A 17,986-nucleotide genomic window follows, 5' to 3' on the forward strand; every position below is an offset into this window, starting at 1 on the left:
AAAAAAAACACAATATTTTTATAATAAATAAATATTTTATTGAATTATATATCGACCATTTTGGTCAAATACCTGTTGTCATCATTTCTGGTAGTAGCATGATTTCACATTCATAGAAGTTTTGATTGTTGCTTACAAAAAACTGATCCAAGTGATTTTTGACATTGTCATTTCAAGTAAATGTCTTACAGTTAAAAAAATTTGTGTAGACCGGAACAAGTAATAATCTGAGTGTGCTCCATCTGGCGAATATAGTTGGTGTGAAAACCTATCCCATCTAAGTTATAACAGTTTCTGACAAGTTAAAAAACTTGTGTGAAATTGGACATTATCGTGGTAAAACACTACACCTGTTTTGTTGATCAATTCTGGCCGCCTTTTCTGTTTGATGATATTACTCAATTTGTTTACTCGATGGCAGTACACTTTCGAATCAATTGTTAAATTGTCTGGTAAAGGCTCCAAAAAAAAATTTCCTTAAAATCCCACCAAAGAGAGCATCTCTCTTTAAGAACATGTGGAACCCATATATCAAGCTTTGAAACGAAATCAGTTTGTTTCAAGTAATCATAAACAGTTCAATTTGACAAATTTAATCTCTTAGTGATTTCACGTGTTGTTATTTGGCAGTTTGCTTCAATCAGTACCTTTATTTTGTTTTCATTGGTTTCAACTGGCCATCCAGAATGTGGTGCATCTTCAATATTGAAATTGCCAGAACGAAATTTTGTAAACCAGTTTTGGCATTGTCGTTCTGTCAATACATCTTCTCCATACACGTCACACAATTTTTTCTCGCTTGAACAGCATTCTTCCCTTTTCGGTAATAAATGAGCAAAATATGCCGAAAATGCTGCTTTCGATCTTCCATATTTGATGGGACACAAAAAATAAACAATTGCACAAAATCAAACAAAATTTTTTACAAATATGCCTTAAAATGCTAGCTGTCAAAATATATAATGATAATACGGTTTAGAATGAAAATGGCAGGAAAAATACAACTAATCCGTCTAGCAGTAAAAAAAATTGAAATTACTTTCTGAACAACCCAATAAATAGATTTATTAACTAAATAAATATATAGTGTCAAAAATTCAACAAGTAATCCATTCCATTTCATAAAATTACTATCTAAAATTACACAAACCTTATAGCAGGTCGAAAAATTTGCCACACAAAGCGGATAAACTTTGTTGGGTGGACTAGATATAATGCTTTAAGATTTTTCTTATATCTGTAAATAAAAAAATATATATATTAATAAAAATTATGTGACAAATACACATTGCAAAAATCATCTGATATATCTAAGCCAGTCATAAGCATTTCCCACTCCCCACAACTTTGGCAATGCAATTTTATTTTCTTGTTTTTTGTCTCATGCCATCATGCAATCCTAATTAAGCTGATATTCATGACAAAAAACATTCAAACTAATCATTTGTATAGTAAAAATATGAGAATAAACTATATATTATTAGTTTGCATATCTTCAGAATATATTATTTTAGTCTACTGGCAATTTTAGAGTATGTCTCAGGAGGCTTAAAGACTGGTACTCCATAAAACAGTGTATGCAGCTTGCTGGAAGCCTACACTTTTTCCTTGCAGACCTCATCCAGAAAAGATTGATTTTTCATCATTGAATTAAGCAATTCACATTAAAGAACATATATATTCTATATCAAGTCCATATTTTGGCATTGGTTGATAGAATAGACAAAAGATGGTGGCATATTTTCCATTAGAGCATTTGGATTTCTTGGACACTCCATAGACCAGTGACCTTGATGATCTCTACAATATTGTCCTTTACCTAATTCCCATTACTAGTTTAAACCAAACCTTGCTATGAGAAACCTCAACTGTAATTTTTGATCCCATAAATTCTATATTATTTAGCAATTCAATTGCACTTTTAGCCTCCCCTTCACTACAGATATGAGCAAATTTGTAGTTTTTGATGACCTCACATTCTTCAACTTTTCTGTACTTTTCATATAGAATATCTTCCAGCCAAACTGGGTTCTAAATAACAACAAAAATAAAGAAAGAAAAAAAAACCATTTTCATCTGTGACATTTTTCTCTTGTCTGCTAGAAACAAACACTAAAATTAACTTCTTTGATTTAGATTGCTATTTCTTTTGTTTTTGCTGATAAATTCCTAGCTTTGAAATTGGTTAACGCAATGTCAACTTTTCAAGTTAGGGGAACATTTTTTTTTATCACAATTTTTAAAGTAATACATTTAGCAGTTTAAATTTATTTTAACAATAAAAAAATTCTCCAATACAGAAAGCTTATTTTCTACTGCATATTCTACCTAATGACACACCTCTTTTTAGAATATAACAGATACTTTGCAATTATGTTTATGAAATATTTTTTGACTACTTTTTTTTACTTCTTTTTCAAAACAATTTTATTAAATAGTTTATAACAATTTTTTTATTTTGTTTTCCCTTCTGAGTGTATTGGTTAATTTTTAAGAGTTTTATGTTGTTATATATTTTTCATATTGTAGATAATTGTATATGTTCAAAATGTCTAAAAATTAAAACAACAAAGAATTGTTACGCATTAAAAAATTTTAATAATAAAGTTTCACACAATTAAATTTTAATGTAAATTTATTATTATTAAAGTTTCAGATTAATATATTAAAACATATATTTAATATATTAATCTGAAAGAAAATGGCATTACCCCGCAGAAAACTGCTAGAACAAAAATAAAATCTTCATATAATTCACAACACTATATATGCTGTACCTACAGGGGCAGCTATGGCATCAATATGTGAGAATTTGTTGTTATAATTTAACAACAAATTACACTTTTGCTTTTAATTAATTCTACAGTGACAGGACTCACAAGCAGAGTATTTATAGAACTTTAACATCTATTAAATAAAATATTTTCCTATGCGATAAATAAAAAGCTTTTCTTTACAGTAAAAAACAAAATATAAAAATATTAAACTTTTTATAAACATTTAAATAAAGCAGGAAATCTTAAGAACAATACATCTACATAGTAGTCACTTGAAAACTTTTATCAGATATTAAAGTATAAGAAAAACATTCTGGTTTGAAGAAAAAAGTGAAACACAAAATATATCACAAACATGTAAAAAGTTCACAGTTTGCATATATAAAGCCAGTAAAGTAATTCACTGTTTTAAGGAAAAATCTGATGGCTTTTGGTACATATTTTTCTTATAATTTGTTTTTAAATAAATAAACTTTTCTAAAGAAATAATGGAGTTATATACTTTAACAGAAAACAAGTAATTATTATTAACCTATAAAATTATTTCTTAAACTACAAAAATTTTAATGAAAAAAAAAAAAAAGTTAATAAACAGCAACAAGTTGCTCAACTTTCCCAGCAACATTTAAAATTTTGCAAAGTGGCACCATCTGCTATGATATTTTATTTTAAAAACTTTTTACATTTTTAACTATTATAAAATGGCAAAATGCTTAATTTTGAGGATAGGGATGAGTTTTATAAAAAATTGCAAATAATGAGTAAAATTGCCATTAAGTCTGACCCTACCGAAGATACAAACAACCCCCATTATCTCCCATTTAAATTTGTTCACCAAATTTAATAACATCAATCCCCCTAATAAGCAAACCTCCCTGCAAAATTTCCGAAATTTTCAACAAAAAGCACAGGAGTTATTGAGCTTCAAACAGGGTGAACAAAATCATGCCTCCCCCCACACACAATCATCCATATACATACAGAAATTATCTCTGAATTTTTTGTATTTCAAGATGTCTTAAGTCCAAAAATGTAAAAATCTGGGATCATTTTTTGACTGATTGCCATACTTTCCCTCTGTTATATATAACAGCCAGAAAAGTAAAAATCAAACAAGTATTAAGTAAAAAAGGACTTCAAATATATTGAAAAGATTTTCATAGTATTGAGAACTGAATAAAGTAATAAATCATTATAAATTTAATTACTATTCATTATTTTTAAATTTCCTAATTAGCTATTTAAAAATCAATAAACATTGCAGTTTTTGGAATTTAATAATAACCTTTAAATGATAATTTTTAGACTTTAAAAGGTGTAAAACCTAAATTTTACAAGCCTAAAAATTATTTGTTTTAAGATATTTTTGTAAAGATATCTTGAAAATTACACTTGACATTATTGTAAAAATTATAAAACATAACAAATATCTAGTTTGTAAGAATAAATAAATTTATTAAATTCATAAAATAACAAATTTATTTATTATAAGCATATATCATCATCAACACAGCTGAACTTTTACAGATGTAATTTTATACTAACAACAGAAATTATAAATTATACCAATTACAAATTCATTATATTTATATAACTAATTAAAAAAAAAATTTTGCTATTCCGGTTTCTTGTTTGATTAATAACTTAAGCTTATTGACGTACCAGTATTGATATTTACTTTGTAGTTTCAGTTTTAGAAACTATTTTATAAATTTTATAAGAATTCAAAACCTTATCAAAGTAAAATAAAAATACTCCAATTCAAAGAATTTTAAGTTTGAATTTTGTAAAAGATTAGTTCTGCAAAAATATTAAAATAAATCAATTATTATTCATTTGAAAAAATTTTTCACTTACTTCCTATCAAATGCTTTATATGCTTCCCACAACCAGCTGAGAGGAAGTTTATTCTTACTGTTAAGACCATAATGGAAATATACCAGAGTGTAATCGTTCTCAACAAACTGATCTAATGTTGACATAAGATACCTTAAAATTCAAAAATTCAATTTAAAATAAAATTCACTTGATCAAACAAATTACAATTTAAATATATATAAAAAGTATATTACCTCAAAAATTTTGTATGATTAAGAACTTTATTTGAGGGCAATTTACAAGCTGATATAACAATTACTTTTCTTCCATACGAATCATCACCTAAAAATAAACAAATAATTTTAAGCTATTTTCTATCATCAAATTATATTATGATAAAAATTACACAAAAATACCTGTTACCATTTCAAAGTAATTTGCAATCATATAATAATAATATCTTCAGAAAATACAGTGGAACCTCGGTATATGACCTTAATCCGTTCCTGGTGTTTGGACTTATACCGAATAGGACGTATATCAAACCAACCTTTTCCATAAGAAGTAATGTAAAAATTATTAATCCGTTCTCATGTAAAAAAAATGGCTGGCTTTAAACACCTCACTTTCCTCGCTAGTTTCTGCTTGATTTTTCATGAGATCAGTATGTATCCTTTTAACTTTCTCGCAAATAATTTCTTCTGATACGCTGTCGCCGGCACACTGTTTTTCAGTTATCCAAAGCAAAAGCAATTTCTCGACATGATCTAATGTCTTCGATCTCTGTTTAGAAATTGATTTAACTCCTTTCGCAACGTTAGCAGATTTAATAATGTCTTTATTTTTCACAATTGTTGATATCTTCATTCTCAGAATACAGTAAGCAACAGTTAAATCTTGAACATGCATGCCACCTTCATATTTCTCAACAATCTCTTTTTTCAGTTCCATTGTGATTCTAGATATTTTTTGTTTTTAGTTTTCTGTTGCTTTTCATTTGCCTTTTTGCAATTCATGATTAATAAAAATAATAAAATTTTACTTACAAATTAAAATCAGAAGAAATTTAACAAAATTTTACCGTGGCACCGCAAACATCTAGTCTGGGTCTAGTACACAGATAGTGCTACTTGTTCATAGATGGCACGTATAATTGAATTAAGTCGTATACCGAGCAAAATTTGTTTCGTCCAAACAGGACGTATTCCGAATTGGACGTATTCTAAAGCAGACGTATACCGAGGTTCCACTGTATATTAAAAATGATTAATTAGTAAAATTTTTGAGTGAATAAAGTTTTAAAATTGTTAAAAGTAATTTAAATGTGTTTACAATATAACCATTAGAAACAGGAGGAATTTTTCCTCACTGAATTCAGAATCTGTTTCAGTTAGTTTTTTTTATTACAATTTAGTTATAACTAGAAACTGCAGTGGCAGATAACAAAACACTCACCAAAATCCTTAATTGTAGCAAAGCTTTAATTACTGAACAAGCAATTATTTATCATGACATCGTCACAATGAAGGACTGCAATTTTTAATCATATTTTTAATAAATTTAATTTAAAATATATGCTTGCCAGCTCAAATTAGTACTGTAGTGTCTTGTCCCTGTACACTATACTTTTCCTTTAACAACAGTGTTGTGCTGGTTATCTATTAACTGCTTTCAAGGGAAGTTTTGAATTGAAATAATGTGACTTCCAGTTTGCATCAAAAGTTCATTTATAGTTAATCAGGGCCTCCTGCCTCTAATGTTTCCATATCTGCTCTCAGATTTCATCTATCTAACTCTGTACTCAAAATTAAGGAAAGACAGACAAATGGATGACAGTGGGAATTTATAGGTCTACAATTTTTGAAAATTATAAACATTTTTGGCTATATTTTACCAACCTTCCTTGGGTAGAACATAAAATTGAATGCAAGTTAAGATGAAACAAAACAGTAATTTTAAAAAAAATATTCTAGAATATAAACATTTGAAATGTGGAAAGCTAACTTAATTATATTATATTCAACATATGTTAAAACAATTAAAACTCTATTTTTAATATTGTTAATAACAATCTTCAATATAGTAAATTATCCTTGAAATTCTAAATATAAATATTTAATTATTAACTTGAATAGTGCCCATCATTCAAAACTATTGTCAACTAAAATTTGTCACAAACTTCATATTCTTTCACGTTCTAATAAGTAAATTACTGCACTCATAAGAATCATCTGTGTCATTTCCCAAAGGGTTTTTTCTACACAAAATGACACCAAATCAGACAATCTGCATTCCCAAGTGTACAAATTCTATTCTTGAGAAAGGACTTCAGAAAAATCATTCACTGTTCTTCATTTTGAAGAATGCTAACAAAAAAACAATTTAAGATATTTTGTAGTAGTACAAGAAAGACTTTATACCTGAAAAATGCCTTGATCTGCAAAGAAAGTTCACATTTTCATCAAGAATATCAATTTGACAAGCAGTGTCAAAAATTTAAGTCCACAAAGTGCTGCCAAACATCAAGTATTGAAATTAAAAAAAGCACTCCTGTAAGGACCAATGAGCAGATTCAGTTTGCAAAAATTAAATGCAGATGCTTTCCCAAACAATGGAAACTGCAGTGACAGATACCAAAATACTCACCGAGATCATTAATTGCAGCAAAGCTTTAATTACTAAACGAGCAATTATTTATCATGATATCGTCACAATGAAGCGCTGCAATTTTTAATCATATTTACTCAATCTGAGATTATATCTATTCTAGTAATCATTTGATTATAATCAGAACATAAAATGTAATTCAAACGCAAGTTATATATTTGAGTGAAAATAATTTCACTCAGATATATAAATTTAATCTGGAATCAAAATTTATTTGCGTGATAAGTTTTGAAAATAGTAAAAACTTTTCCTTTCTAAATTGCCATTCTTTTAATGTTTGTGTAAATGTAGTAGACTCTAGTGTCTTCATATTCAATTATCATTTGTAGTGCAACTTATACTAACAAAAAATATGCATCTATTTAAAAAATGGTACAACTTGTTATAAAAGAAATCTCATTCTGATAAGTTTACACATTTGAAAAATTTAATTCACTTAGTTATTGTTTTACTTTATTACTTATAATTTTTCTGTATTTTATTTAAGTAAAAAATTATTTGTAGATTAATTTAATTTTAATCTATAACAAAAATGTACTTTGATAATAGCTCAAAACTTTGATGATAAATAACTGATTATTTAAATGGTTTTCTTTTGATAGTTAACTAACTTATTTTATCATTTAATAAAAAAAAAAAAACAGATTATGAAATTTTATATGCAAAATAAATAATATTGTTCACTGAAATTATGTAGATAATAATTATTTAAAATCATTTTTCTGTAAAAAATGCACATCTATTGCAAATTGTAATCATAATATTTAACACATTCACGGCATCAGTAGATAAACGTTTAGGCAGCTGCTGGGCGTTACGAATCACGGGTGACTTGTAGTCTATTTTAATACAGGGCGGCACGAGTCACCCATGCCTCGTATATTAATATATTTTATTGCACTTAATAAAATATCATCAATATATCAAGTATGATGTTTGTAGAATTATGTTATCAAAACATATGCACCGCCCCACAGAAAAACAAGCAATTATGTCTGTAGCCCTAACTAAACATGTCCATATGAGTCACATGTGCCTCGTAACGCAGCAAATGTGTTAATTTTTATTCAATTTTAATACTTATATTAAAAAGGTACATAACTGTGAGAATCTGTCCTAGTTACATCAGTTTTGAAAATTGTGATGGCCCTAGCAGTTAACCTGAGCAACGGATCTTATGTAATTTTGGAGTGCCTTTTTTAGAAGGTGACTTTTGTCTGTGTGCATTTGACATTGAAACACTGAAAAATTCTCTTCTACCACAAACTTAATTGAACTGATGAAGTTTTCAATTAATTACTCTTCTATGACAAAATGGAAATTTGTACAAGTATGACTGGTAATGAAATGTTTTGTTAAACTAAACACAATATCTGCAAACTATTGAATTTATTATTATTGCATTAAAGATAGAATTAACAGATATGTACTAAAATTTGCTGCACAGTTTTGTTGATTCTATCCAATGACAATGTTTACAATAGTGTATCAAGTTATGATCAAATAGTTATTAAAAAGCCTATATAATTACTCTGTAATACATACAGTTAAAGATTTCTATTATATACATCTTCAATACCTTTAAGCTAGAATCAAGTAATCTTACTTATAATATATAAAAAAAAATCCTTCTACACCATTTAATTACAGACCAACTCTATTATTGGTATTAATAAAGATTTTTACAGAAATAAAGATGATAAAAATTTATTTATGGAGAAAACAAAAATGTCATATTTTAACTTGTCAATTTGCTTTCTCAAGAAGCTGTGAAACTGAATGAACATTATTTTTTTAACTTTCCATATCCAATTTGGACTATAGGAGAACTTTTTGCTTTATTTTTAGGACAGGGAAAGCATTTAGTTAGGTTTCTATACAGCTTTTATATAAAAAAATTATTACTACCTCTTCTTGTTTTTCTTCTTCAGTAATATCTATTTTTTCAAATCTAAAAGTTCTTCTACTATTTATCATATCCATTTAAATGAAAGAAAAGTTTTTAATACCTTTTCTTTTATTATTTTTATATCGTCATTTCTTATTATATTAAAATTTAAAAACATTTTATATTTTTCTTTTACAGTCCTTTGGAATTCTTGTCTCTCGAATATATCAGCAGCGAAATCCTTTCTGTTTTTTAATTATATCTAAGACAGCATCCAAAAGGAAAACTAAATCAGGTATAAGCATACAATCATCATCCTTTAGTTCAGTAAATTTTTCTCTTCCTCTTCTAAACTTATATCTACCTTACATTTTCTTAACAAAATATATCTTGTTAAAGTATAACCAATTCCAGAATACACGTATCTATCTATTATACAATAAATTTAAATATTAATATTGTTGAGAATATCATCTTTTACTTTCTTTCTGTTTAATGAAAATAAGAAATGAATATATTTTATATTTTTTAATTGTTCATTTTTATCATATTTAAAAATTTTTTTTTTATTATTTCCTCGCCATTTTTTGTTTACATTCGGAAATTTATAATATTTACCTTTTATATTTATAGCATTTATACTTTTAACAAGGTTTATGACTGAGTTGTTTTTCCAGTTCTGTCTAATCCTTCGAAAACTATTATTAAACCCCGTTATTTTATTTCTATGACTGGGAATATAATGAATTAGCCTATATAAAACAATTTTATTTAAAAATGTTAATAAAGTAATAGAAATTCTTAAAACACTTAAAGTAAGAAATTATGATTTTAGTAATAATTTTGAATGGTGCGATGATCTTCAATGTATTTCAACTGTATATAATGTTAAGAAAACAAGGTTAAATAGAGATGATTTATAAAAGTAATAAAAGAAATTTGATTAAGTTTTGTTCATCTAAATTTATTTTTGTTTCATTATTAATAAAATATTTATTTTTCTTTNATTTAAACTTCTTCTAACCGACGCTCCACAGTGTACCCGAGGAAGGCCTATTAAGAAGGCCGAAAACGTTTGTACTCTTGTTAATAAGGCTAGAAATTAGTGAGAAAGGTTTGGTGCTGTTAATCTTAGAAATAGTTCTAGCTACATATGCATAGTAACTAATAATAATGATAATAAAAATAGAAATTTTAAAAAAGATAAAAAATGTGTAAATTTGATGTATGTACCTAAATTATTTGAAAGAGTGAAAAATATACTAAATGGAAAAGTGAATTTAATACTGGAAAAAAATAATTTATTTAAAAGATATTTATATCATAGGTCAGATAAAAAATTAGATTTAATGGAAGAAAAAGAAATTGTGTATTCATTCAATTGCAGCTGTGATCCAGTCAAAACTTATATAGGAGAAACAGAAATAAAATTGAGCACAAGAATAAAAGAGCACATACGTGCAATAAGGGATAATTATGCAAATTTTGCAGTAGCAGAATACTGCAACAGTTATGGGTGCCAAATTGACAAAAATACTATAAAAATTAAGAAAAAAGAATCAAATAATTATAAACGTCAATTATATGAACATTTAAACATAAAGAAAGAAATAAATAGAATAAATAATAATTTAGGTCGTATAATCCACCAATCTTGGAGCACCATACTTGATGACGTTTATAAAAAAGCATAGTTAACAGTCTTCTTTTCATGACACTGTTGAATGGTGACAAATGAAGCCTTGATGTGAGTTGATTTTCTTATGTGATGTTGTTTGATTTTAATAATTTACAGCCTTTATTTAATATATTTATTTGATTTTAATTTATACAGTAAAATGATTAATTGTAAAAAAGTGAAAGATCCATTTATATTCAGGATTGGAATATGTATTTACAGTAAGTTTTAAAATTATAATTTATTGGTTAAAGGAAAAATTTTTTTAAATTATACAGTAACTTATCTGTTTGTTATTGTTACTTTTAGTGTTAAGTGGTAATACTGCTGATGAGGGGCATGCTAGCCCGAAACACGTATAATATGTGTACAGAAATTATTACTACAGGTCATATAATAAAGAAAGTTTGTTCTCTCCTGAATTAACTTTCAGTACTGTGCCGATCTTTAAACACCAGTATAAAGCCCTATTAATAAGTAAAGTTCAAGTAGACAATTAACAATAAAATATTAGAAATTAAATAAGTAGGGTGAAAGGGGGTATCCTTGAAGTATGCCACGGGATATGGAGGAGAGAGGGACTTGCCCTGTTTAATTTTTATATTGTATGTTGAGAATAATTTTGATATTGTGGATGAAAATCGATTACCTGCTCCTTTAGCTTTTAAACTCTGCACCAATAAGGGAATGTAGCATTTGCATTACTTTGTAATAATTCCCAAGCTTTAAAAATAAAATGAAAGAAGTACAACTTAAATCAGTGTTTCCCAACATGGGGCCCAAGCCCCACAGGGGGACAATTCAATTGTTAAGGGGGAAAATTTGAAAATGGACTTGTCCAGAGTTTAAGTTAACCATATAGCTGCTGTATATGTTAGGGGGGCATAAGAATTTTAGAAAGGCTTAGGTGGGGCATAGCACAAAAAAGGTGGGAAACACTGACTTAAATTTTCTAGACCAGAGATGGTGAACCCTTTCGAGTGCATGTTCCAAATAGTAAGCATACTTACTTTTAAGAATATTCATGCATGCTGAAGTTTTAGACTTTGAATAATGATATCTAAAGAAATTAAATGAATATGCTTTAATTAGAATAAATATAAAGAAGCTGATTGAAATAAAAGATGATCAGGTGATAAACCTAAAGGATGATTGAAAAAGACAGGTGACAAAACAAAAACTTGTGATATATTACATGATAGATGATTTCTTCATATATGCCACAGGTTTACTACCCCTGTCTTAGGCCTAGCAAATAAACAGGAAGTTTGTTTTCTTGATTGGCAGCCATAGCAAGAATACAATTATGGCTCAGTGATGATGATACTAGAGGTTGAAAGTATTTGCTTCAATATTTCAGTATTACTTAATTGAATAATAATAGAATAATTCAATGCTGCAACAGTAATACTGTTTATTATTTAAATGTGGAGAAGGTAATAAATCAACAGCTTCTAATGGTGATCAGTTGATATACTGAAATGGACCTTGTGGAATATCATTATTTATTTTTGAATAAATTAAGAATAAAGCTTTATGATTAAATTCTGTTTTCATTTTTATATAACCCACGATTTCTGCATAAAGTTACCTTTATAACAAACATGTGAATATGTTCAATAGTAAACATTTAAAAAATTTATTTTAATGCTAAGTTTATATATATTGTTTTTCCTTTGGTAGGAAACTAGGACAGTATGATTTTGTCATTGTAGGATTTTATTTGGTAAGATATTGTATGAATCTGGAAGGATCTTGTGGGATATCTTTTTGCTGGAATTTCTTGCTAGTAGAAATTTTTGTAGGAAGTTTTTGCTGAAAGTAACACTACCCAGCAAAAATATTTTTTATAGCTCCAGCATTAAAATAGGTGATTCCCATAGAAAAATCCTCTTGATTTCAAAAAGCACCTTTAAATTTCCTATAATGCACAGAACAAATGATAGACATATATTTGTATTATATACATATAAATACATAAAAAAAATAAAATATCTTAATATATGGATTTTTTCTTATTTTATTTATTATTGCATGATNCCTATTAATAAGTAAAGTCCAAGTAGACAATTAACAATAAAATATTGCATGTATCGGTATTCATAGTTATTAAAGATTTTAATTGTAGAATGCTTTTTGTTTTGTCTCAGCAACTTCTCCATGCATGGTAATCATGTACAATATTTTAATTGTAAAGGAATTCTTCTATGCTTATCTGCTTTATGTTCAATAGAAATAAAATACTGGTAACTTGCTTTTTATATATATAGTAGACCAATGCCATGCTTGGCCAATACATTCTAAAATGTTTTTATAAGCAAAAATTTGTGTAAAATAGCAAACCCTGTATAAGTGGCATATCTAGGATTTCCAAAATATGAGTTCCGCTGAAGGCAGAATTAAGTAAAACCAAAACATGTGCTCCTTTTCATTTTCTCAGAAAATGTTATTAAAATACCTTATAATTACTTTTCTTTACCTATTATTAGATCTTATCTAATTGAAATCATGCAATATGCATTACAGTTATTTTTAGTTATTTAAAGTAACAAAACTGATTGCTTTGGTATCAGCTGAGTGGTGCAGCATCATAAGCACCTCCTAAATACATCTCTGCCCAATATTAATTGATTAATAATGAAAGCATAATTTTGTAAATTATCAAAACAAAAAATTTTTGGAAGCAGACCTTTTTGTTTCTTCTCTCACTGAAACTAAAATTTTACTATTTTCCCCTCTAAAATAAGTCAAAGAAAAGCTGTTAAGTGCCTATCAAAGTTGCCAATATCACTACCCATGCATTTTGGAGCCATGCTTGCAAAGTAATTAGCATAAATGAGACCGAGAAATGCTGATATCATATGAATATGACATATTATAAGTGACAACTCTGGACAAAGACTAATGTAAGTACCAGTGTTTAGTACAAAACAAAGAAAGCACAGTAATACTTTTCCAGAATGAGCATTATTCAGCAAGATGCTGCATGATTTCATGCACCTTTAAAAATGGTGATATTTACAGTGAAATTAAGAATTATTTTACATATTTTCTATTCTTTTTCAAATTACCAATAACAAACTTGAAACCATACATGGTGAGTCTGCATATAGCATATATATATTTGGAATAGCTAACACTTTACACTAATACAAAGCAAGCAAGAGTACTTTAAATGATAAAGTAGCATGGTTTTAGTCACACAAATGTAGTTTTAGTACTGAAACAAACACTAAAACTCAGAAACATGACAAACAATTTATAGTAAATTTTAATTGTAAATTACTTCTTTAAATTCCTCTTTTCTCTGATAAATGAAAGTGTTCATTCTAATTTTTACATTTTTTTAACCAGAATAATTAAAACATTTTTAGGGCCAAGTGCCAAGGATACAAGATAGCTTAAATATACAGTACTAGATATTTACTAAAAATTCTATGTTGAAATAAAGGTGTGTTTTATATGTTGTAAAATACAGTAGTTGCACAATAGATTGCTTATTATAATCACATTGAGACCCGCCTAAAGTAATAACAATAACTGACTAATAATATTAAGTAAGTAAGTATAAACACTACAATTAGAAGTAATTCTAATTTATTGATTGACATCTATAAACATCAAAGCCCATTTGAATACTGTGATTGTTTGGCTTATTATTATTGACTGACATTAAGAAAAACCTTAAAACAATTTAAAAATGTGGTATAATATTTGAAGATTAATATTGTTATTAAATATATACTTCATCCGGTATTATTTATCCTCTATAAATTTTAAACAACTAGTGTAACGCCAGCAGTTTAAACAATGTATCTTAAGTAACAATTTAAATGATAACATTTAATAACTAAGGCCAAGACTCCACTAGCATAAAAAAGGGCATAAAAACCTTCACTATAAAAACTTTTAATCATGTGACCTATTTGCATTTGCATCTGGATTGCAGTGGAGGTCCAGCTAGCGAAGTTTCTACGGTGACGGTGCTGCCCCAAGTGTCAAAAGTAAATACTTCTTCGCACATGAATTGGTGGAAACGAAAGATGGTTCTATATGTGATACACCAATATAAAGACAATTATTACATTCTACGAGTTTTTTCTGTACTATAATTACAAATGTAATAAAAATAATATCTTTACTTTCATATACAGTAGAACCTCGATTATCCGGACCTCTATAATCCAAAGTTTCAATTATCCAGATTGTTCAAAATAAACAAAAATTTTACGAATCTGCTGATTTGCACTTGGCGAATTATGATACTGTTTATGTATGTGATGGAGTGAACAACTTTTTTTGTTTCAACAACGTCTCACCCAGCACAGTGGTCGTAAACTCTTAAATATATTTTGCGTCATAATAAAAATATAACTTGACATACGTATTTATAAATAATTTATATTCAAATTACATCATTTCTATGACCAAGGGCGGCATATGGGCAACGTGGGCTACCACCTATGCCTCATGGTCTGAAGGGCCTCGCGCCTCGAAGGTTTATGCATTACTTAAAAGCCACGAATGCGATGAAAAAGTTTTAGTTGTCATAAAACTTGTCAAATTTTTATTCATAAAAATGCAGTTTCAACTGCTTTTTATTTTATAAAATCCATCTTCTTGTGCCACCAGAGGGCTTTTAAACAATAGGTAGTCTGTTAGCACTGGTCAGTACAAACGTTTGTTTCTTGAAAATTTGATCACGATTTAAATACAGTATTTATTTTTAATATTACTGATATGTCATCGAAAAGAAAATGTGTTGTATTATCATTAAAAGACAAATTAAAGTATTTGTTTCGATTATCTGAATTTTTCCTTATCCAGACTACCTTCATCCCCAATTAGTCTGGATAATCGAGGTTCTACTGTATTAACTTTTATTATCATATTATTAAGATAATATACAGCACTTATAAGCTTAGCTTTTTTATTATATAATCCTCTAAATTGAAGAATTTTCCTTTGGCTGTCCATATTGCATGTTTTAGGCATCCATAATGGATAAAACATGCAATATTATTATAATCGGGATACCTCTTGTTGTAGATACACGAATACTTTTGGATGTTTTCGATAAATCTTTCCAGATCTATTCCAGAGTAGCCACAAGAGAACATAAACAAAACCTCATTTTCTGCCATTTTTGTACTACTGTGTTACAATGATCTAGATTTCACTGACTTCTGATTGGTGAATGGACTGTTTTATGGCTGTACTTGCGTCAAAAGTTGAACACTGCTCAACTCACTTTTACTCTGGTTTTACAACCTGCTCAGGCATAAAATATCATGGTCATGTGATTAAAAGCTTTTATGGCAAGGGCTTTTATGGCAAGGGCTTTTACACCCATTTTTATGCTAGTGGAATCTTGGCCTAAAGCAATGGTTAAAACTGATAACAGATGCATATTATAGCTACATGAAGCAAGAAAACAGAACTTAAAATCTCTTTACCTAAAGATAACAACAATAACTGAATTTCAATTACAATGTAATTGAAATTCAGTTATTGTTGTCATACTAATATAATACTTATAATCTCCTATAATAATATAACTCAATATATAATAATATATATATATAATACTCCAGTATAATACAAAATATAATATATATATATAATACTCAATATATATAATATAACTAATATAATAGTTATAATCTCCTATAATAAATAATAGTTATATGCTTATTTACCACTTAGTTGATTTAATGCCTAGCTCTATCATTGGCTTACGAACCATGTAATAATTTTTGTATTTAATAAACCCTCCTAAAATTCCAGTCAAGTTGTTGTTATATCTTCAGCCAATCAGAAGACAGTTAATTTAATTGCGAGTTAGGACACAACTAGTTTATCCTAACTGGTGTCAGGAATCACAAGAAGATTTTGATGAATCTTCTTCTCAACTATTTACCATCCTGTATGTGAAAAAGGGGTTAACCCAGAATTCCTCGTTTCACATTGTAATTGAAATTCAGTTATTGTTGTTATCTTTAGGTAAAGAGATTTTAAGTTCTGTTTTCTTGCTTCATGTAGCTATAATATGCATCTGTTATCAGTTTTAACCGTTGCTTTAGGCCAAGACTCCACTAGCATAAAAATGGGCGTAATTTTTATCATAGTCGTCATTTATATATATATATAAATAAATATATATATATATAAATAATTTAATGACGACTATGATAAAACAACGGTTCAACAATCAAGTGTGTGAGGATTTTAGTTCTCTAACTCACTACATCTATCCTGAGAGAGAGTTTACATATTTGAGTTAAATGTAATACTTAATTTCAGTTCCTTATTTTCTTAATCGTTGGCAAGGCTGGCTGTGGTTTCTTGCATTTGGCAGAAAACTCTTTTGGTTTGGACATGAACTTTCTTGAGAGTTTGGTTTCCAGTTGCAGCATTGATGTGTGTTTGGCCCTATTTATAGGATTTTGTCCGACCAATAATTAGGGACGATACAAGTCACCTGAGGAAAGAAGCAACAAGGAGCTTTCTTGTTGCGTTGATATCAAAGTCAACATCTCTCCTCAGGAACTTCCTTCTAAAACGAAACTCTCTCTGTGACTCAAATACAAAAACAAAAAGGTTTTGTTTGTTAAAATTTTTAAATTTTATCAATTTAAACAAAAAGTAATGGCCCCAGATTCTCACATATGCAAAGTTTTATAATGTATTTTAACTTGTATGTTTGAAGACCTACTAATTCTAATAACATTATCTGTTAATAAAATAAATAGAATCTATTGTAATTTAAAATTTTTTTTAGAAGGAAGTAAAACATGCTTTGCCACTCACTACTTTGCTATTACTGTCATATATGTCACTAAGACGACAATTTTTTCATTTCAAGATGTAAGTAATATATCAAACAAACAAAAAAGACACACTTTCAATCTCATTGAATATCTTTATTTAGGGTTAATTTGGATTATATAGTCTGTTGGACTTCAACTTTTCTAATAATTTGTTGAATTCAATGAAATGTTTCTTTAATAAATTTAGAACATTCTTTTCTAGATCATTTATAAATTATCATTTAAGATCCAGAAAAATAATTTCACTATAAAAATATTCAAGAATTTTTGTATCATGCATCTACATATCAGTTATTTTGAATTTTAATAAGTGGTGTTTATTTTGGAA

General features: G+C 27.8%; 1 protein-coding gene across 1 annotated transcript in view; it reads right to left on the reverse strand.

The window, feature by feature from the left end:
* Positions 1 to 17,986, reverse strand: part of LOC111637653 (rho GTPase-activating protein 1-like) — a 30,810-nt gene that overhangs the window by 3,284 nt on the left and 9,540 nt on the right. Inside the window, exons 4-6 of the mRNA XM_023383196.1 lie at positions 4,850 to 4,937; positions 4,635 to 4,766; positions 1,151 to 1,237 (exon numbers count right to left, since the gene is read on the reverse strand). Coding sequence (XP_023238964.1) covers positions 1,151 to 1,237; positions 4,635 to 4,766; positions 4,850 to 4,937 — 307 coding nt within the window. The remainder of the gene's footprint in view (positions 1 to 1,150; positions 1,238 to 4,634; positions 4,767 to 4,849; positions 4,938 to 17,986) is intronic.

Source organism: Centruroides sculpturatus, unplaced genomic scaffold (genome assembly GCF_000671375.1).
Source record: "Centruroides sculpturatus isolate CEXI.00-Female unplaced genomic scaffold, Cexi_2.0 scaffold1027, whole genome shotgun sequence".
Classification (NCBI taxonomy): domain Eukaryota; kingdom Metazoa; phylum Arthropoda; class Arachnida; order Scorpiones; family Buthidae; genus Centruroides; species Centruroides sculpturatus.